This window comes from Anser anser, assembly GCF_964211835.1.
Source record: "Anser anser genome assembly, chromosome: 6".
NCBI lineage: Eukaryota > Metazoa > Chordata > Aves > Anseriformes > Anatidae > Anser > Anser anser.
Genome location: NC_139726.1, coordinates 36,794,832 through 36,816,871, shown reverse-complemented (window position 1 = coordinate 36,816,871; position 22,040 = coordinate 36,794,832). Strand labels below are relative to the sequence as shown.

Here is a 22,040-nt window from a genome sequence, read left to right as displayed (position 1 = left end):
CTCTGACAAGTCAACACGATTGCTGCTGGTGCCTCACCAACCAAGGCGAGGCACAGCACGCCTCCTGCTCACCACGCGAACGCGAGCTCCCTCCTGCTGCTGCCTAACACCAACACATCCAGCACAGACCTCAGCAGGATACCTTCCATCAGCCTACCACTGCCTCCTTCCTCTAAGCAGAGTCAACCCTGTCAGGACAGCCAGCTTGCAGAAAGCAGCTCTCAATATTTTCCCAAACAACGCTATCCAACTACTTCCCACACACGAGCACCTACAACTGATGGATGACAAAACAAACAAGAAAAACACTTACATGGTGTTTAAATAAAAATTTGTATTCTGAAAGATTCCTGCTAGTTTCAAAGAAGAGATGTCATTCATTCCTGTCAATACTACTTCCATCCCAGGTAATTTTTCTACCTCTCAGGGTTCAGACACTATGTTAGCTTTTAAAAAAGCCACGCACAGGTCTCTTTCTAAAGCAGCAGCAACTACTGATCTCCCTCACTGTGGATGCCACCGGCAAAGGGACTGCATATTGTACAATGACAAGGAATGAAGGCTGATAGCGTAATTGCAACAGTGCACTGAAGAGGTGAGCAGACTCATCTGCTTATCTTCAGAAAGAGATAGCGAACTCTGGAAAGCTAACTGGCATACATCTCTAAACACACACACTAATCAAATAAAGGCAATGATTTGCTTAGACTGAAAAAACATCTGTTACACTGCTTCCCTGCAAGTCTCTTGTCTTGTATCATCTCATTATACTTCGGGGTAAATTCATCTTCTTACCCTTAATGAAAAGCACAAGTCATAATAAGCATTCAATTTAAACTGGGATGCCCTAAGCCTAACACTGAGTCATTTGCCTCTTGCATAAACAACCCACCTCGTGGCCTCCGAATAGGACACAGGCTGTTCTCTGAGATACAGCTCTGCTTTTACTGCGGGAAGGAGGTACTTGCAGACAACGCCCTTTAGCACAAGGAATGAAGACCTATTTAACAGGTGTATCTCAACTCAAAAGAAAACATGATTTAGTCACCTGGATCTCTCCACTGAAGATCACTCTTAGAGAAAAAGGGATGTGTTTTTTATACCTCCTGACTACCAGCTGCTCCAGCAGCCTGCCACGCAGTCACGCCACGTGTGACCCAGACCTTTCCCTCGGCAGCTCAGGTTACTCCGCTTCCCCACTGCCGCTTCTCCCGACCTTTCTGGCCCACCACTGGCCTTACTTGCACAGCTCTGGCTTGCATTCGTTGAGCACAGAAAGCAGAAGTTGCCACACAGGCACCAAACAGACATTTTAATGCACACAACCGTTCACCACGACAACTTCCTTCTGAAAGAGACATCAGCATGTGCTTGTCTAATACAAAAGCAAGGAATCCCATCTTTGGCTAACAAAAATATTTCAGCAGCACCAGCAATTTCCTGCCAGTCCCCTGTTCAAGTGAGACACGTTTATTAGTGGACTAAATGCCACAAAAATTAAGTCACCGGACCAACTCTACCGTCCTCAAAAGGCCACATATGGATAAAAGATTAACTGTGCATATATCCAAGTGTTGTCAGACACATTGCATCACAAGCTTAAAATCATGAAAAATACTGTGAGCCGTTTGGTGACTTTAACAAGTTATTGATCCTAATAATGCATATTTCAGACACATTTCACTATGTGAACTTCCTGAGCTACTTGAAGCAACCAGAAGCAATTTTTAATTAACGTGAGATCTGGTTTAACCCTCCAGAAACCTGACCTGTATGATGGACCATGCTTCCTTTGATTAAAAAAAGCTTTAAAATTGAATATTCACAAGGCTGCAGAAGATTCCAAATTCACGTTGCACAGAATAGATCTTACTCAAAACACGCATGATTCTTAGCAATGCTTCTTGTTGGAAGGCGGCATTTTCAGCTCTGATTTAAAGTTCTTTAATTTTCTCCATTCTTTCCAGCCTGAATCTCAGTACTAGTAAACAAAGAGATGCAGTACCTCCCTATTTTAGTAACCTTCAATATACTAGGTAAAAAAAAAAAAACCTTCAGACAGATCTAATCAGTTTCCAAATAGCTGCAGATCACTTTATAAAATCCTGACTACAACATGAAATCCCACCATATCAGAGCAATTAGAAAGCAAATGGATTAAATGAATACCTTCTGTATTTTCAAATCCAGTCCAAGTTACATTAAACCTACCAGACACTCTGCATATCCAAACTTCAGACAACACTTAATATTTACTTGTAAACTGTAATCCTTTCTTCCCTGTCTCTTTCACTTCCAGAAGCCCAACTTCCCTTCCTCTCCCTGTGACTGACTTCTGCTTTCTGTTTAAGGCCTGTAGAGAACCAGCTCGAACAGGCTTGCATCCAGCACGTCTTCTCATGTCAGTTGTCCCAGCCACACACTTTAATAACGATTGCATCATGTGCACGAGTCCTCTCTATTCACTTCATGCGCACCGGTCAAACTTTTACTAAAGCCAATTCTCTTGTTATACGACAGTCCAATGCTGTTAAAGTCCAACAGTAATATAAGAAGTCTAGCAATTCACCTTCTCTCATAATTTAATTTAAAAAGTGTAATAAAAAGCAAATAAAAGCTACTAGATTTTGTCATTCTATTAAGATGAAAAACAGAAAAACTTAATCCAATTAAGTCTTTTTTTTAATATTAAAGCTTTCTTACAACATGAAATGCAGTCTTCCTCATACTGTATGACACTGTATTTGAGAACTATTAGGAAAGCCAGAACAATGCCAACAAGCCTGAATTCCCTCTTGGGAAATGATAATGAAATACCAACGTGAGTATCACTAACATGCTAAAAAGAAGAAATGAACTGTCAAAATTTATCTGATGCACAAGGTTGGGAAAAGGGATTTCAAGGTATGTCTAAATATAATTATGCATTGTCTAAATATAATCATGCATTATAATTTGTGAATATCTGTATTAATATTTGCAATGAAAGTCAGAATTCAATACAGTCCTTGACAAAAATATCTAGGTCTTATGCTATTAATCAAATATTAATTGGAGTACCATGGCAACAGAAACATCGTCTGTTCTTTTACTGAGGAAGATCTGCTAGAAGCAGCATTTGTGTTTCAGAGATAACATCCAGCACTTCCTCTAAGGCTACATGAGTCATCTTTCTCAGATTTTCACCATAACGTCTTTCAAAACTGCATTTTCATGCCTCATTACTAATACAATATAAAAAAGAAATCATCTACGTAAGCACTATACAAGAAATTCTTACTAAAACATCCCTGTCTATATATATAATATATATATATATATTACATACATTATTTTGAATCACTAGCCAAATTCCACTTAGAATATTCCACGGGAAGGTGTGCTCACTTTCCCTTCTGGAAGCTAGCCAGCACTGGCATTTGGCTTCAGCACTTGCTTCTCACAGCACTGAGAAGGCAAGTGGTATACGTGTTTCTTTTAAATTTATTTAGATCTTTGATTTTTTCCACCACCATTTTACAGAAGGCATAAAGGTGTGTTTGAAGAACACTTGCTATCAACTCAGCTAAATGAAAGCATGATTATAAGCATACATTTCAAATTCCTTCATTATCAAAATCCTTTTTTTTTCCCCCCACAGCTAGATATTAGCCAACTTGCCGAATTCTGCTTATTTTACTAGCATTTTGTATTAAGCAAAATTGAGTGAAATATTTGGAGACAGTATCTACCAGTAAGACCTAAGAAGATAGAGTAAAATGAAAAGACTGAAAAAAACAGGTAGCTTGTTTTGTGATTTTCTGAAATAGAGTATTTGCATTATTAAATGTTATGTAACTCTTACCATCTTCATTCAGGAACAATTTGTTGAATCTTAATCCACTAGGCTCTTTACCGACATATCTGTGCACGTACTCTGTGCCAAGATCGTTAACAGCAATAGCATATTTCAAAGGCTTTACACAGGACTGAAGACAAAAAGGAACTTTGGTATCTCCAACAGAATGCCTGAGAAAAACACAGATGAAGACGCTTAAAATCTCCTGTTTGCTATCTGTGACAAGTGCAATATTAAATGCTTCAATTATTCTTCAACATAACAGGAACAGCCACCTAGAAACAGATTATTATGTAAACTACATCCTAAAAAGCAGAACAAAAAAGGTTTGGGTTTTAACAACTGCCTCCATAAACTGAACAAGGCAAAGTCACTTGTTGGCCATTATTACAGATATAGCAAAATAAAAGCAAATTAAGAAATGGGTTTGTACCAGAGCAATAGTCACCTCAGAACTCTAGTACCACATTTATGCAACAGAGTACAGTCAATCTGAATATAGTCCCTGTACATATTGAAGGATACCAAAACAAAGATGAGAGCCAGATCAGGTTTGGAATTCAAGGGCAGAAGTTGAATGGCTGGACATATATTCCATATACTGGCACACGTATTTTACTGCAATCGTGAAATACCATCTTTTGGAAAGTTTACTTTCAACACCTAATTCAGACTGCTCAAAAGAATGACTTAAACAAGCAGCATAAGCCTCATTTAAAACAAAAGGTTCCAAGACACCATTTGTCTGATGGCAAAATCAGAAGTGCATTTGCTTCTTTTCTTTGCAGAAAATTTGCAAAGTGTTCAAAGAAATTCACAGAAACGTTTTGGCATTACAAAAGCTATCATTAGACAACATTAAACATTATAAAAGTTAATATTATAAAAGCTTCCATTAGTATATGTTGTAATATCCAAAACAAAGAAAAACGCTAATTCAAGAGATGGAAAAGGGGAACTTTTTTCCCCCTTTTAAAGGGATTTTACTATTGATACATTATAATTCAGCCACTTAAGTAGGAAGCTGAAACATTAGTGTAACACTTCGCTCAGAAAATTAATGCATTTAGGAGGCACATCAAAACACTTGTACAGTGCTTCCCTTAGAGAATACTTCCTTTTTACAGAATACACATCTGAAATTTTTCAGTGATGTATAGTGATTGTAATTCCTTTTCTGCATTTTAATGTTCTTACCAAACTACTATTACTAACTTTTAGGAACATCATGGCCTACAAAAAACAATACATAGCTCCAAGCATGGATGCTATTGGATAAAGATCATCAGTTTGCAAAGTTTACATAAGCTTTGTCTCCATTTTGCCCTTTGGTAATCACTGAAATCACCCTCAGCTTTATCAATTTATTGTCAGCTCAAAAGAACAATATAATCCTACTCTAAATAGTAGTTACAAATACTATTTAAATGGTATTTTTTAAAAACTGAAAAATAATTCAGTTTCACAGAAGTTGGAAAAAAAATCAAGAATGATGATCATGTAGTTTTTACTTCTTAAACAACTCCAACAAAGCTTTTTGTTTAGTCAGAGATACAATACCATGAAGCACTGTATGTATCAGAGTTTAAGTCACTGAAATGGTAAAATCTGCAAGTTAAAAATATACCTTTGTCCATCCACTGTGCAAAGTGACACACCCCACAAATCAGGGCTGAACTTGGCCAGTTGTGGAATATAGTCAGCAACCTATCACAATGAAAAATAAAAACATACGTTATACCATCCAAAATATTTAGCTATATGTTAGCATATGTTAATTTTAATAAATGCCTATGGAAAGGATAACAGATACAACTGAATTAACCCACAAAAATCTAAAACCTCTTCATAAATTATTATATTGATATTAACATTATCAAATAAAGTATTTTTCCAATGAAAGAACAAACTCAGCATGTTTTAGCAGCAATGTGTCCTATTTTATGTCAGATTTAGGATTTCCACACAGTAATATTTTAACTTGTAACAAAGTCTGGAGTTTTTAATTAATTGCTCACTGAAAATAAGCACTAGAATAAACTTTAATTACTAACTTCAGTGCAGCATTGACAATTATTTCTGTCATACAACTTACCAGCTACGTAAAGTAGTATAACTTTTATAGACTAACATTAGTCTCACAAATTATACAGCGGTTTTATAATTTAGGTAAAATTAAAAATGAACAACACTATTTTCTCTCTTTAACCTCAAAACTTCAAAAGACTGTTAAAGGTGTGGAGCTAAAATTCTATCTTAGTTTACAAGTTGCAAATACAATTGAGCTTCCATAACTATTTTAATCAATTATCAGTTTTACATTTTGCTAAAAATGTGAAGAAAAATCTCTCTACTCGAAAAAGAACAAATGAACTTGGTTAGTATCAACAAATCTAGAGAAGTTTCATATTGAATTTACAAGCATGGTTACCTTTCCTCCGGACTGTTTTTTAGCACTTTCATATAGCTCATCAATATGCGAAGTAAACGACATGAAATCTGGAATGACAAACTTCCTCCTGAAAGCTTGAGTAAGCAATACAATATTACTTTGTACACACCTGCAAGAAGTTAAAAAAAAATGGTTAGTTTGACAAAGCTGACAGAAAGACTACTTAACAAGCACTTACATGTTACTTAAAGACTGTCAGTCCTTTTAAGTCATGCGCCTAAAAGAATAGGCCTAAAAGAATTTTCTATTCCATATTTTTAAATATTAGCCACAACTGTTCCGTTACATTCACTTTTATGCCTTTTTTTTTTAAAGCTCTCATTTCAAGTTCCAGCTGTGAGGTTGTCCAGTGAGGTAACATCACTTTGCCTTCACGTAGCACCTAGGCTTGCCAAGGGATCTAAGCCACCCATTTCCTAGGAGCAGCGCTGGTGCCAGCTGTCTGGCCCTGCCCTTGTTCAAAGGGAGCTAACAAGAAAGCTGCCAGCAGCCCAAATTGAACCAAATTGAGTTAAAAAATAGTCTGTTAGAATAGAAAAACCAAGGAAGTCCTTGCTAACATCCAAACTAAAAAACTAACAGCACTCAAAGGCCTTTGCTTCAGGCCATCACCATTTCTGCCGTCCTTTAACCCAAAACAGTCACATCACTGCCCACCGAACACCATCTTTTTTTTTTTATAGGCAGCAGATGGGCTGAGGTGAAAAGAAAAGGACTTATCTAGGCAGAACAGAGGGAGGGAAAGATGGGAACATAAGTTGAGACAAGCTGTTCAAAGTGGTGTGTCCATGGGAGCGGAACTGGGAGCGTTATCACGGCAGTTAAAGCACTGCCTGATAAAGGGGATTAACAGCCCTATCCCAGGGCAAGAAAGAGAAAGGGAGGCTTCAACTCCAAATTAACAGTTTTGTTAACATTCAGACTGTGCTTTCTGGTAGCATTGACAAAAGCAGGAACACTTCATTCAGACAGATGAGAAGTGGAGAACACAGAGGCCCTTACTAGGAAGGAGAACTTGTTCTTCCAATGAGGAGTTACTCAGCAAAGTTAAACACCACTCTTTAGGGAAATACTTTCACTTCAAACATTACTTCCAGTAATCCTGTTATTCGAAGTCATCACCCGATTAGAATCAGGTTGCATACAGACCACCAAGCAGACACAGTTTGAACTCTGCTGTACTTTGAAGACCGTACCTGCAAATCCACCTGACAACCACTTCAAATGCTGGTAGTCCCTGCTCTCCAAGAGTGTTAAAGAGTGAAAGAGAAACAGCGGAGAAGTTTCTTCTGCACACACTGATATCTTCCGAATCACTGTCTGTAATAAACTTGTTCGCCTACATTAAATCAACAGTTTCAGCTGGTTTTGTTGTTATTTGCTATGCTTACCACCCTTTTTTCCACACAGCTTGCAGAAACCCTGTTCACTTTTGTTCCCAGCAGCCTCCAATTATAGACACCTTCACCAGGTGGAGCAACCCCTTTTCAGAAGTAATTAAGAGGAGTTATGACAGCCATGTGTGCAGAAGGAAAAATAGCATACACATGCATTAAGTTTAACCTTTGGATTTGTTTTGACATCATGTGTATCACCTGGACAGCAATAAGTACTCTTGTAAAAAAAATCTGAAGCTCACGCACAGCTATTAAAATGGTTCAAGAACACAAAGCATGAAAAACATGGCAATAAGAAGGCAGAATGCAGTGAAATACAGCCCTCTTGTTACTCTGCTGAAGCAACAGGAAGGGCATTTTTACATGCACCAATTTACACCCAGCCTAGTAGCTCACTTCGTTAGTTCAACCACTTTAAGCTGGAGGCTGGCCATCACTCTAGAAACAGCTGTGCTGCTTAAGGACTTGACCACATTTCTGCAAGTTATTGTTCCTAGACTTCTGCCAAGGTTAGTGTCTCCTTACTCCAGGCAAACGGTATGAACTCAGGCACTAAGTACAGAGGTTCAGTTAATCTAGCTGGGAATTCACAACAATTACTGAGTAGACAAAACAATAGGGGTGTTAATGAGCTCTGGCTAATGGGGCAGTGATACTTCCAATCAACAGAGGACACCAGTCTTGACAGCCTCTAATAAATACTCTGCAACTGACATCTCCCCAGTGGAGTTTCTGAAGTTCCAAGCAACCCACTGGTGAAGAATGGTCTGCGGCTCAGGAGACATGGAACAGTATGAAAAGACCATAGGGAGAAATTTAAACAAATATAGCAATAAATAACAATCCTGCCACAGTCAGTCTTTAACAACAAGCCCTTATTATGCCCTGCACATATTAATAGAGTTCAAGATAGGAACACTACCTCCTCATCTCAAATTTTCATTTCTCCTAACTTCACACCACCGTAACAATTTGTCCTCCCCCAGTGCATTTAGGCTGCAATAGTACCATACTGCTATTCACATGAATACGAGGACAAAATAAAATAAGGTGAAAGAGACAGCGGTATGGTTGTCAAGGGCTCTGAATCCCCCTGTAATTTTGTCCATTACAGACATGTCCTGCATTTGCACGTGCTCTGTCAGGGATGTGCATTTCAGAGGAACGCATTACTACCACATTTCAACAAGCTATTTTCTCCAAAGGGTAAACCAGGGATTAAGTTCAATGAGCTCCCATCAGAAAGATGGATCAGCAAAGAGAATAGATGTTCACAGATGACTCTCTCGTGAATATTTTAGTGACAAGTAAGAAATCATTACATCCGCTCCCTACAGCGGGTTTGTAACTGATTTGCTTACTTCATTCCTGAGAAGGACAAAACTGCCAAATTCACAGTATATGTCACTCGAACAGCCAAATGCCCTTCAACAACGCTCTAATGGGAGACTAGGATTCAAGTCTTCGGATCTGTCCTATCAATGACTTGTATAATCTGCAAGTAAAGGTTTAGGTTGGATCATTTTGCTTCTTTTATCATACAGCTTGTTACATGTACCCCTTCTTTTTTCAAGTTCTGGCTCAGATTGCCAATTATTACTTTCCTAAAGCAAGTAGATACCTGCTAAAAACACAGACTCTGAACTCTCACAGATTTTGAAGAATTGCTAGGCTAGCTATACAGCAGAGTGGGAAACTAGCAGATCTTTCTGCTTAAAAAGCTATAGAACAAGTACTATGTGAAGCTCCATTTCCAGCTAGCAAGACTAGGTTTGTGTAAGCACTCAAAATATTTAGACTTTTTAGAAAAATAAATTCAACATTAACAGCTTTTGACATAGGAGGTATTTATAGTAGCAAAGCAAAAGTCCTTTACATCTTCTGTCAAAAGCTTTTTAACTCCTCAAACAAATAGGATGAAAACATTTATTAATACCTGGGTTAAATACATCTAAAATTAAAGTTTTCCTCAGGATTTGCTGCCTAGATTTAGAGAGCAGCACAGCTGTTCCATGGGAAATAGATAAGCCTGTTTGAGATCTAGTAACAGATGCTTAGAACGGAACAGACCCAGATTGCTGCTTCCTACCAGCAGATCAGAGGAGATTTGGCTATCAGGACCACAATTCTAGGTCAATAAAGCAGGACAGACAGTACCTTGTGACAAAGGCTAAGCCTAAAAAGCCAAGTTACCCAGAAAATTAATCAAGTTTAAACTCATAGTTATTAGTGTTGCCCAGCTACCATCTCACTCAAGTTTACACCCCTGTCAAACTAAATAAGATCCAAACACCTTATGCTTTTCCTTTTTGCCACACATGTTGACCAAAATATTGTCAGTTAAGAAACAGTGCTTTTTGCAAGTCCTCTTTTTCTGTCAGCAACAATTTGTAAGCTAAAGAAAAAACAAAGGGGGTAGGTGGGAGGATTTTTTTTTTTTTAGAAAAATTGTTAGAAATTTTTACACAAGTTTGCTAAAATGTCATAAAATAGATCTGACTAGTAGGATGTGTCATAACATGCACACTTCATGAGGAAAACTGGAGTGGATAATCTTCCATATTTGTATAGCTGCTTAAGTTTCATCTAAATACTTTATTAAGTCATACCATAGCTAGGGTATCAAGAGATAAAGAGCAAAAATCACACCATAAGCTAACTGGCACGCTACAACACCTTTCCTCTGTAAGGCATCATGCTACCAAGACCATGTGGTGCGTTACACTAATGCAGCACCAACAGCTGACTCAAGAAATGCAGCTGCAGCAGGCACTCCGGCTGCAACAAGTGCATCTGTGGAGTGTTCAATTCTGAGAACTCCAGGGATGAAAGATGGGAAACCAAAACTGTTCCATCTGTAACATGGAGATTTCATCCAAGTTTTTAATTTAACACTGGGACACCAAAAAGCCCAAAGTCTTCAAAGTAAGGCCATTTAGGTCAAATTGCAATCTACAGTTTACAACCAGTAAAAAGCTGTTAAAACTTTTGTGATAATGATAGACTGCAAAGATGCATGACCTAGGATATTTTACAGGTAACTTGGACTGTGCTTAATTGATTTAGTTGAGTTTCTGTTATCACTGCTCCATGTTATTTATCCTTGCTGCTTTAATTGATCTAACAGCTTTGGACTCCAATCTGACAGAAGAATTACAGCATTGACTTTCATGTTTAGGAAACTGAAGCTTCAAAGTCCTGAGGTAAGTACAACTGAGTGGGTACATGATTGTATTTCACACGTCAAACACCTGGAGAAGAACAAAAAATCCAGGAACCTTGTATGAGTCTCAAAATAGCTCTCTAATTAAAAAAATACTTGCTGACTTCGTTTATTTGTTTTGTTTAGTTTTAATACAGAGCCCTCATCTAAAACACAATTACTAGTTCACCAATACAAACAAGCCTTCTAGCATAAATGTTTTATATAAAAGCAAATATTTCCTTTCTCATTCAACCATAGGCCCCAGAAAGGTTTCTCACCCTACAAATACAGCTTTTACTGTGCTGACAAACAACCAACAAAGACCTGGTCTTGAGCTCAAATGCAAGGAAGAAGTTAGTCCATGTACCTTTAGGAAGTAACCCACATCAATAGACTGAAGAGTTAACTGGTCTGTTAATTTGCCACAGGCTGAAATGCGTAACAAATATACTTTTATATGTTTATATATATAACATATATAAATGTAATCCATATTTCACGAATATACTATATATGTACTTTATATGTATATAATACATATTTGAAACAGAAGAAATAGCGCTATATATGTTTATGTGTATATATACATACACATTCTTATAGGCACGTATGTATACATGCGTATACGCACACTTTAAACAGAAATAGCAGTATACACCATTAATTTACAAATTCAAAAAATGGTTGTACAACAAAACAGAAATGTATCATTTAAGCTCTTCATTGAAGAAGCAACTTTTACGTATTACATCATTTACTCTGTAAATGGAACAAAAATTGACTCAAAAATAGGCTACAAACTTCATTTCAAGATTTAAGAGCACCTAAGCTTACAATTTTTTGGCACACAAAAACTGTAAATACTGGAGCAAAGGAGTGTGCTTGGAATGAACTGAAGACAACATGAACGGTGCTCAACTTGTTCAGCTAACTATACTCACCACAGACTTTTCTCAAAAAAAAATGGTATCACCTAAATATGGCACACAAATCTTTTCCAAAACAGTACAAAGCAACTTCTACAGTCCTAACTGTTCTCATCTCTACATACCTTGAAGTATAGCTTCATTCTGCTTTTCATATATTCACTTAGAATTATCTACATACATGTCCCTAACTGGATGCCAGAAATGCTCTGGAGATCTCACGCTACACAGAAGCAGTTCCCTGAACTTTGGGTTACAAACCAGTGATGCAGAGAGTTTCCATGCCCATACAAAATACTCCCTGCTGAGACAATTTATTTCTTGGCATCTGACTGAGAGTTGCAGTCCAGGGTCAGATACACATGCAGGTAACGCTGATACATGAAACCTTTATGGACATCACCCCATCTATCTGCTGCGTGAAACCACGGAACAAACTCACACGGTACCATCAACATCAGGAGAGTGCCTGACCTCCTTTCTAACTAATTACACAGCTATATACCACATGTCTCTCCTCGGCAGGCATCAGTAACACCCATGCAACATCCATTCATAATTGTAACATTAAAAACAGAGAGCTTACTTTTTAAAAAGGTCTTTGTCCAGCATAACACCATCTGAAGTTGTTTGAAGGGTCAGTCTTAACATATCCATGCACTCCTTCAACCTGGGATCAGAGGTACGTAATCCTGTAGACTTGAGTGCCTATCACAATTAAACAATACTTACTAAAATGAAAAACGTATGCTATTACGAACAGGTTTTCTAATGCTCAGTTGTATTTATTAAAGTAAAAGGCATCTGCCACAGCATCATCAACATTTGGACAGCATTTTGACACCCTTTATTAATCCTTTTGCCACTTTGGCTACTTCTCACATCGAAGGATTATGATGGTTTGGTTTAAAATTCAGTGGTCCAACTACTTTACTCAAGTGCAAATATTACTTAGCCCTGCCACAGACAGAGAAGCTTCCACCCATTCTCTCGCACAGCAAATAAGCAAATAAGAACACGAGCATTCTCATTCACTTAATTACACCAACAGTGTTGGGGGGCAGTTACATTCCTTGTTGCAGTTAACTATGTACAACATTCCTTGATTTATATTCTTGCATTTCAAATGTTAAAAAAGGCTTGTAGTAGTTGACTTTCATACAGTGCTTTGGGATAGTAAACTTACAGTTATGAATTTATGGACTGGTATTTTTTCTTGTCCTTCTGCAATAGTATAGAAGAGCAAATCTTCCAAGCTGGGAAGGAGACCTTGCTTCACTTTACTGAAAAAAAATAAAATGCATGCATGGATTAGTATTTTTATTTATGTTTGCATTATTCACAAGAAAACACATTTTTGCTACCAATACAACAGCTATTCAAAGAATGCTTTTATTAACATTTGAAGATTAATATTACCATTTTTCCTACCTTAAGCTGAATTAACGTATACAATATGACACTTCACAAAAGTAAAAACATTTTTACCACACTCATGTTTTTACTGACATACGTTAACTTCCAAGATTATATTTAGCAATTCTTTAGAGCAGATCCAGCACCGTTCCCTCCACTTTATGCTGCAGAGGACAGAAGCGTTACTTACACAGAGCATAAAGTATTTGTAAGACTTAAAGACCCACATGCCTCATAATAAAACTAGAAGAACAGACCGATGCAAGAGTTTTGCAGATAAGAGAAAGCAAGAGATGATACTATGTGGATCATTTTCTTCAAAACAATCCTCTTTTTGTTTGTTTTAGGAACCCCTTAAAGTCCCTTGTCCTTTGGGAAGCTTATATAAGCCACATCAGCTACAGTGAAAGCAAGCAAAGCCATCTGCAGCCAAACACGGAAACCTGAACTAGCTCAGGCACCAGAAGCAGCAGCTCAGCACACGGATGGAGTAGGGTAAATAAATGCGCGGTATAGATAGATCTTCAACGGTCCATGTGGTTATCATCATCATACAGCAGTTCTCAAATTCTTCCACGTGTTAACCATTTTGCTAGAGCATATACTCCTGGCGCACCTGCACGGGTTCCTAACACATCTCCATTTTAAGATGAAGGTATCAAAATTCCTTCCGAAGGGGAAGGCTGCAATGCTGAGAGCTTGCTCAGCAGCCCCTCAGAAGACCCCCAGGGGCTTAACCTCAGAGTTTCACCTGTCCTTGATACTGCAAAGCGCCCCACGGCAGGCAGGGGCGCAAGGCTGTGTGCAGCTCCTTATGCCATGTGTGCTGGATCACGCAGCTGGGAGGCTGCTCTAGCAACGCACGCTTCCAAACCGCTACAGGCAGTGACAGCAAAGGGCCTCACATCTCCTCTCTCAGCCCCCTGCAGCACTCAGGTTTGTTTCTAGACAAAGTCAATTTCGACAAAACCAACCAGCTGATGTTTGACAAGCAAAAATAAAAATAGTTTCCCAGTCAACATAAACACAAACTAAGTGAAATAGATCATATGGAGTCTTGCATTATTTCAGCCATCGATTTTAACTCCATCCTATAGCCTAATAACATGCAGACTACTTTGTTACTATACTCAAATATATAGAAGCTCCTACTTGAAACTTACTACCTGAAACTGGAACATTGTGGCATTTTATCGCAGCCCTAGCTTACCATAGTTCAGCAGCAGGTCAGGCTTGTGATTCATTATTTTTAATAAAAATCTGATTATATCCCCATAGCCTTTTAAATTTAAGGCAACCTGCAGATTGCACTCTACCTCCTTCCTCTCCTCATAACCAGCAGCAAAAATCAGCAGTAAAAATCTCACTTCTCATTTTCCAATGTATTTAACACTCTGTCCTTACATACTAAGAACAGAAGACAGCTTTGTAAGCCAACAGAACTTGCCTTGTCTTCCAGGCTGGATTTTTTTAAAAACTGAAGCTGGCTGACTAATGCACAGACAGGCTGGCAATTCAACCGAGACAAACGCTCGCAACTACCTCCAGCAAATTTCTGGAGGGAAAACACCCTTTTTCCCTAAAGAAAGCTCACGTCTTCCACGCAGCACACTGCACCTCTGATCTCCCGAGGACAAGACTTGTTACTGGCTCGCTGAAGCTCTGTCGAAGGAACCTTCCCTATTCAACGAAAAGCCTCTGGATGTGTTTGCCAGTTAACTGACATCCTCCCTCACGACAAGTTTCTGAGCTGCAACTCAGCACCTCACAGCTGATCCAAATGGGGAACTCCTGCCTGGGAGAGAGCAGAGAAAAGCTTCAGACATTTCAACTAGATTCTTATCTGCTTCTTCCTCAGATTTTCATCTCTTACAGAGATGCACCTTTCACAGAGTAAATTCTCTCTTGAAAGTTTCCGTATCTTTCACATCTGCTGCTGTTCAATACTGGGTCAGTCAGCTTAATTTAGCAATGGATCCGCACCGACTGCCAGAGCAAAGAGGATGGCGTTCAATATATTTGCAGAAAATTGCTCTGTGTCAAACAGTCCATCTCTTGATAAAGTTTATCAGTTAAATAGAGGTGGAAAGGCTTGCTCTGCAGTTTATCAGGTCAATGATGGCAGTAACTAATGTTTGCTTAACCTAAAAGCGGTGTTTTGGCACCGTGAGCACACTTACTAAGATAGCACTGCTCAGCACAGGTTGCAAAGAGCCCTGTTTTTCAAGGCAGGAGAACAGTCAAATTAGTGCCCAATTCCAGGTTTCTCCACTTTGTGAACAATGACTTTTGGTGAAATTAAAGAAGAGGAATAATCAAACCTGGACTTGCCGCTAGAGTTCAGTTGTACTCTGATCTGTGAGCCAGGTGAACACTGCTGGGTGCTCCACACTGCTCTTTAAAGAACGTCTGAATGCACCAAGGCCACAACCAAGGACTTTGCAGTCCCTGTCATTCCTTCCCTCAGTTTCTCCTTTTCTGTCAGTACAATGTTTAGACCAGACTCCATGGAGAAATTTGTTCTAACCAAAGCTGAATTATGATGATAATCGAAAAGTTAAATATCAAATATGGTGGCTGACTTGTCTTATTTTAGCCAATGCCTTCAAAGAGATGGACAGAAGCTAGAATTCATTCCACACAGGCTACCCACCTGCTGACCAGACTGCCACTTATGCTACCTATCACGGAAGAGACTAAAGCCAGGAACCCTTCTCCTAGAAGCACATTCCTACTTCAAGATGTAACTGGCAAAATGCAAAACAGAACAGGAAATATGAAGATATGATAAGGCTAACAGCACACCAGAAACAAAAACACAGGCCCACAACTGCAAGTTGCAAGGGCTGCAACCTGCAGCTCCTCTGTATGAAGCAGGCATCCCGCTGAAGTGGTCACAACCCTGCTGGTGACTGATTTCCAATTCAAAGACCTCAACACCTGCCAAGTCACTAAATAACTAGCCGCTGCCCACTGGCACAGACAGACACTGAGCCCAGCAGCAGCGGTGGGTAACCATTTACCTGGGAACTTAGGAGATGCAAAGCGAGCTGTGCATTTGTAACTTTCAGGCCAAAGATGGCCATCTCTGAGTAGATGTCAGAGTGCTTCTGGTAAAAACAAGAACTGCTGCTTCAAAATCTTACCTTCTAAGGAAGTTACGGGTGGTTTAATGAAAACTCTCTTCTAACAGTGCCTTGCACCTGTATTATACCGCTCTCCGAGGAGAGCACAGTGAGATGAAACACTGCCTGGTTAATAGGGAGTTATTCCTCTGGAATCTGGCGTGGGTATGAAAGCAGAAAAAAACCTAAAAAGGTATCTCCAGAATTCACACCGTCCTTGAAAAGGAGCACTAGCGCTCCTTTGTGATTTTACAAGGAAAACAATTAAAATGGTAAAAAGCACAACCACTTTGCTGTATTCCATACACAAGTACCTCCTCTCTTGTAAATTACCTGCACTTACATCAGTCGCTCATGTCTTGCTCCTCCTCCTTGCCCTAATAAACATCTTCATAGTTCAGAAGTAGCTTACACTAAGATGAGCTACGCTTGATCCTATTACTGTCCAGTATAAAATACTGGAAGGCAAACACAGTGATACTTAACGGAGAAGTACAGACTATCAAATATTACACAGGTTTACATGCTTATAATTTAAGACAGTACTAGGTTACTGTGTTTTAAATATTTAAGCATGAAATGATGATTACATTTTAATCCACAGCCTTCAGTCAGCGAAATTACCAGCCTAGGACCACTCCTCTGCTTAATCTCAAATATTTCTTCTTTCCAAAATACATTAAGTTTCAGGTGAACACACAGAGTGAAGGTTAAATAGCAGACATCAGGGTGTGGGAGGAAGATGTTCAGGGGAAAAAAGCACATGGGGATCCAGAGGAATATATGGGTTATGTAGTCAGATCTTCGTTATTTCATCACCTACAGGTCCCTTTATTTACTCACCATATGAAGGACTAAGCCATTCTAAATACCTGTATAGTCTTTGCTAAAAGTATAAGAGGACAGCTGCCCTCCCCCTTGTGTCCACAATCCATCTACCAAACACAACTCAAATGTCCGCTGGATGGCAAAGTGCTGGAATTGGCAGAACACAGCCTGCACTGACATGGGCCAGTTGTTAATTTAGTCCAGAAATCTGCCTTCTGAAGCACTTCACTCTTCTTCTGAACCCTGCACTTTGTCTTAACACAGCAATGATTTCCACATGTAACATACCGTATTAAGAATGCTTAAGTGAACTTTTTGCAATCCTGTATTAAGGAAAATTAGAATGCAAGTGGTTAATGTGCCACCAGGAATTCCTGACCAGCCTGAACTGAAGAGAAACTGTTTCCAGCCCTTTCCTTATTCCTAACTATATGCTGTATGTTTCATGCAATTTTCTTTGTTCGTTTTGCAGCAAGGCTCAAAGCACAACTATCTGACTTCCAAATACACCTTTTGTCAAAGGTCAGAAAGTATTAAAAAAACTAACTGGTTTGTAATTACACAACCTCATCAAATGTACTAGAAATTTCATGACTTCCCTAATTGACGCTAGCTGTTGGGAAGTGTTATAAAAGCTCAGTTCAAGGAAACATTATCTTTTTGATAAATCACCTTTCCAGCTGTGAAGGAGGGGTTGAAGATGTTGGAATACTGTTTTTTTGTCCTAAGTTTTTAATGGTGTCGTCTGCATTTCTCATTGAAAATGGAAGTTAACCTTTATAAGCCACTCCTACTCAAGCCACTGCCAAAAAAAACTTTTTGTGCCAAAACGTTATGCAGAGCTAATTCAAACAGGAGGCTCCGTATGTGCGTAACAATAGTACAAGTACAACAATACATGTGTGACTGCGTACTATACTACATGTGATCCTAGAATTCATCCTGCACGCATTTTTAAGGCGCCTATGAGCTGGAATTATACCCAACGCCTTTGAAGAAGATTATATCGCAATGAAACAAAAGGCTAGCACTGAGCCAAGCAGCGAAGACACTTGATGGGACAAGGGGGGGGAAAGAACAAGGCAGCGGCTTCTTCCCCTGCGCGCCAGGCTGAGGGAGCATAAGCCCATACCCAAGAGCAGAGCTACGAGTGGGCTGAAGTCTTCCTGCCTGACCTCACGGGATCCCTCCAGGCTTCCTCTCCGCGTGAGGCTGACAAAGGCAGTGCCCTTAGCGAAGGCAGGGTCCCCTTCCCTTGGCCTCGCTTCCTCTTTCGCTTTTCCCACCTGGCTAGCGGGCAGGGCCGGGGCTGGGGCCGCCAGCCGCAGGCGGGGGCTCACCCCGCGGCCCAGCAGGGATTTGGGGCTGCCCGGGGGTCTCAGCTAAGGCACCCAACCCCCCAGGAGGGCTGAGGGGGGCACGGGGCAGGGGACGGGACTCCCCCTAACGCCGCCGGGGGCGCTGGCTGGGGCCGGAGAGGGTGAAGGGAAACGGGAGCACGGGGCTGCGGGCCCAGAAATCCCCCAAAAAAACCCTGCGTGGCCCCGTCGGCGCGGCCTTGAGGCGGCGGCTGGGGCTGCGCAGCGCCTCCAGGCGGGGCCCCTCCGCCCGCCTGCCCGTCCTCCTGCCCGTCCCTCCCTCCCTCCGCGCCGTGCCCAGCCCCGCACCTGCCGGGGAAGCCGCGTGCGCGGCCCCGCAGCCGTGGCATGGCCGCCGCCTCCCTGCCTCCCTGCCGGCCCCGCACTCACTTCTCCCCTCCCGCGGCCAGCTCCGCGCCCCCGCCGTGGTTCTTGCTGCGGCCGCTGTCCGTGACGGGGGGCTCCCCGGGGGCCGCCGGCTGCTGCGGCTGCTGCTGCGCCCCCTTCCCCGGCTCCTCCAGGGCTCCCTCGGAGCGAGTGCACAGCCCCCGCGCCGGGACGCGCCGACGGGCGGCCAGGGGGGGCGGCGGGAGGCGCCGGGAGCCGTGTCCGGGCCCGGGGCCGTGCCCGCCGGCCGCCCCCCGCAGCAGCTCCCTGAGCAGCGCCGCCCGCCACAGCCGCATCATCGCCGCCCTGCCGCCGACTGCCCGCCGCCGGCCCGCCGCGCCGCTCGCCGCCCGCCGCGCCCGCCCCCGCCGCGCGCCGATTGGCCGCCGCCGCCTAGCTGTCAGGCAGGCGGCGCGCTGATTGGGCGGCCCGCGCGTCGCTCCTGAGCGGGAGGGAGAGGGCCCCGGGAGCGCCGCCGCCGCCGCCTCCATTTTATGGAGCGGGGAGGCTGGGCGGCCACCGCCCCCGCGGTGCGGCGGGGGCCGGGCCCGGTGGCCGGGAAGGGGCTGGGGGACACCGGGCATCAGCCAAGGGGCAGGCAGCGGCCCGCCTGCCGCCCACACCGGGCCCGCACCTGCGGGGCTGCGCCGGCCGCGCCCGGGGGCCCCACGGCGCCGCTGCTCGGCGTGTGGGCGGGATGGGGCCGGGCCGGGTTGTCATGGATACGGGCCCTTTTTATATTTTTATATATTAAAAAAATAAAAATAAAAAATCGGTGATCAAGTGCGCCGCCGCCTGCCGGGGAGACAAAGGGATGTGAAAAGAGTGGTTCCCCAGTTCCTCATGCGAGGCACCTCCCTTCATGCCCTGAACCCAATCATGGGGTTCTGGCCACGTGCATTAAAACCCAACACCCGTGAGCATAACCTGCCTGCCTAGCCCTCCACAGTTATTAAAAATAAAAACATGAACAAGAAATAAAATACCCAGACACATCAAGCGTGGCTGCTCACCGTGCTTGTTCCTTCAGACATGCAGTCAGCAAAAGCTGAGTGGCTGCACTGCCACAGGCCTCAGCCTGAACTAGAATCACAGTCATTAGGGTTGAAAGAGACCTCCAGGATCATCTGGTCCAACCATCCCTCTACTGCCAACGTCACCCACTAAACCATGTCCCTAAGCACCATGTCCAACCATTCCTTGAATGCCCCCAGGGACGGTGACTCCACCACCTCCCTGGGCAACCCGTCCCAATGCCTGACTGCACTTTCTGAGGAGAATTTTCTCCTAATTTCCAACCTAAACCTCCCCTGGTGCCACTTGAAGCCATTCCCTCTAGTCCTATCACCTGTGAGAAGAGGCCGACCCCCAGCTCCCCACGGCTTCCTTTCAGGCAGTTGCAGAGAGCAGTACGATCTCCCCTGAGCCTCCTCTTCTCCAGACTAAACACCCCCAGTTCTCTCAGCCGCTCCTCGTAGGACTTGTGCTCCAGGCCCTTCACCAGCTTCGTTGCCCTTCTCTGGACACGCTCCAGGGCCTTGATGTCCTTCTTGTACTGAGGGGCCCAAAACTAAACACAGCACTCGAGGTGCGGCCTCACCAGAGCTGAGTACAGGGGGATGACCTCCTCCCTGCTCCTGCTGGCTGCACTATTCCTGATACAATCCGGGATGCCACTGGCCTTCTTGGCCACCTGGGCACACTGCCGGCCCACGTTCAGGCGAGCATCAAATAGCAGCACAAGGCCAAAGGCTGAACTAGGCTGCACAGAACAAAATGGCCGTATGGCTCCAGTGCCAAGGTAAGTGTCACTCCTTGCACATACTCGGGCTCCATCACAGCACCCTGAGGTGCTGCTCAGAACACAGAGGCCACAGACATTGCGGTTACCTGGCGAAATGCAGCCAGTTCCCAAATTTGTCTATGTTAGTAGTTGTATCCATCATGGATAACTGTAGAGAAGGAGACCGGTGTCATCCTACTCTGTCAGTAATGCCAAGGTGGAAGGCAGTATCACAATTCCTGATAGCTTTTTTTTTTTTTTTTTTGTAGGAACCAAAAATTTCAGAGCAGAAATGTAAATACTTTCAGAGTTCTGAGTCTATTACTGCTAAATTTTCTCAAGAACAATTTACCAACACATTAAGGTTTGTTTCTTCCGGTACCATCACTATGTTTGGGGTCAGCGGGGAGCCGTAGTTCTGAGTTAAAATGGTCTTACTGCAAACTTTATTGGAAATGTTTCACTCTAAAAATACTGATATTTTAATTTCTACCACCTCCCCCTCCTGACTACAATTTTCAGCTGTCTTTGCACCATAAATTGCACTTAAAAGCACATAAAACAGAGGTTTTTTTGTTACTTGCTTTCTGTGCATTCTGAGTTTTAGACAATGACTGCAAATACACATTCAGAAGCTTACACGTACACCGTGGCACAAATGCCCACAGGAGTTCCCTCTGCTAATAAATCATCACAGCAGCCATGAGAACTTTTGGAAGCAGATTTGAAGATAGCTGATAATTTATGCCTATAAAATGAGCCTCAGCACACCGCTGGCTTTCCCTCCCACTGAACAAGAAAACTTGAAATATCAGTGTGGGATGTGTAATCCTGTGCTACGGTTACTTCACGTACAGAGATGCAAAGTGCCTACGGTTCTCACATATTTATTAGGTTACCAATTATATTTCCTGGAACTAATTCTAGATTTCCATTTGCTTAGACCTTTCGGCAAGCCAATAGCTGCATCTTTCGTCCCGCTGCCCAATACTAATATTTCTCATTTTTTAAATTCTGTATTCCAAAGATGGAAGTATCCCAAGCACCTTTTCCATTCTCTTTGCAGGGGTTCCAGCTCCAAGTGCAGAGGCAGCAAGTATGTTTCCCATATGTGCATATGGTCACTAATTGAACACACAGCCCTACAGACACTTACAAGACTCCCTGCTGATTTTTACTGCCAAGGTGATATTTTTGGTGCGACAGCTGCACTTTTTCACAAGCCAGCTGTTTAGCCACTGACCTGGTTGAAAATCTCTTCTAATTCATCTCTTGTACTGCAGGAGGAAGAAAAGGAAGAATGCAAAATGTAATGATCTGGATCT

The 22,040-nt window shown here is 42.2% G+C and overlaps 1 protein-coding gene across 2 annotated transcripts in view; it reads right to left on the bottom strand.

Moving 5' to 3' along the window:
* Positions 1 to 19,271, bottom strand: part of GLS (glutaminase) — a 58,491-nt gene extending 39,220 nt beyond the window's left edge. The window contains exons 1-6 of one of the 2 annotated variants that reach the window (XM_083842902.1): positions 18,936 to 19,271; positions 13,005 to 13,101; positions 12,405 to 12,526; positions 6,270 to 6,399; positions 5,466 to 5,545; positions 3,845 to 4,008 (exon numbers count right to left, since the gene is read on the bottom strand). In XM_083842902.1, the coding sequence (XP_083699028.1) occupies positions 3,845 to 4,008; positions 5,466 to 5,545; positions 6,270 to 6,399; positions 12,405 to 12,526; positions 13,005 to 13,101; positions 18,936 to 19,231 (889 nt within the window). In that variant the 5' untranslated portion in view covers positions 19,232 to 19,271. The remainder of the gene's footprint in view (positions 1 to 3,844; positions 4,009 to 5,465; positions 5,546 to 6,269; positions 6,400 to 12,404; positions 12,527 to 13,004; positions 13,102 to 18,935) is intronic. The other variant, XM_083842903.1, reaches the window with a different exon arrangement.
* Between the last annotated feature and the right edge of the window lie 2,769 nt (positions 19,272 to 22,040).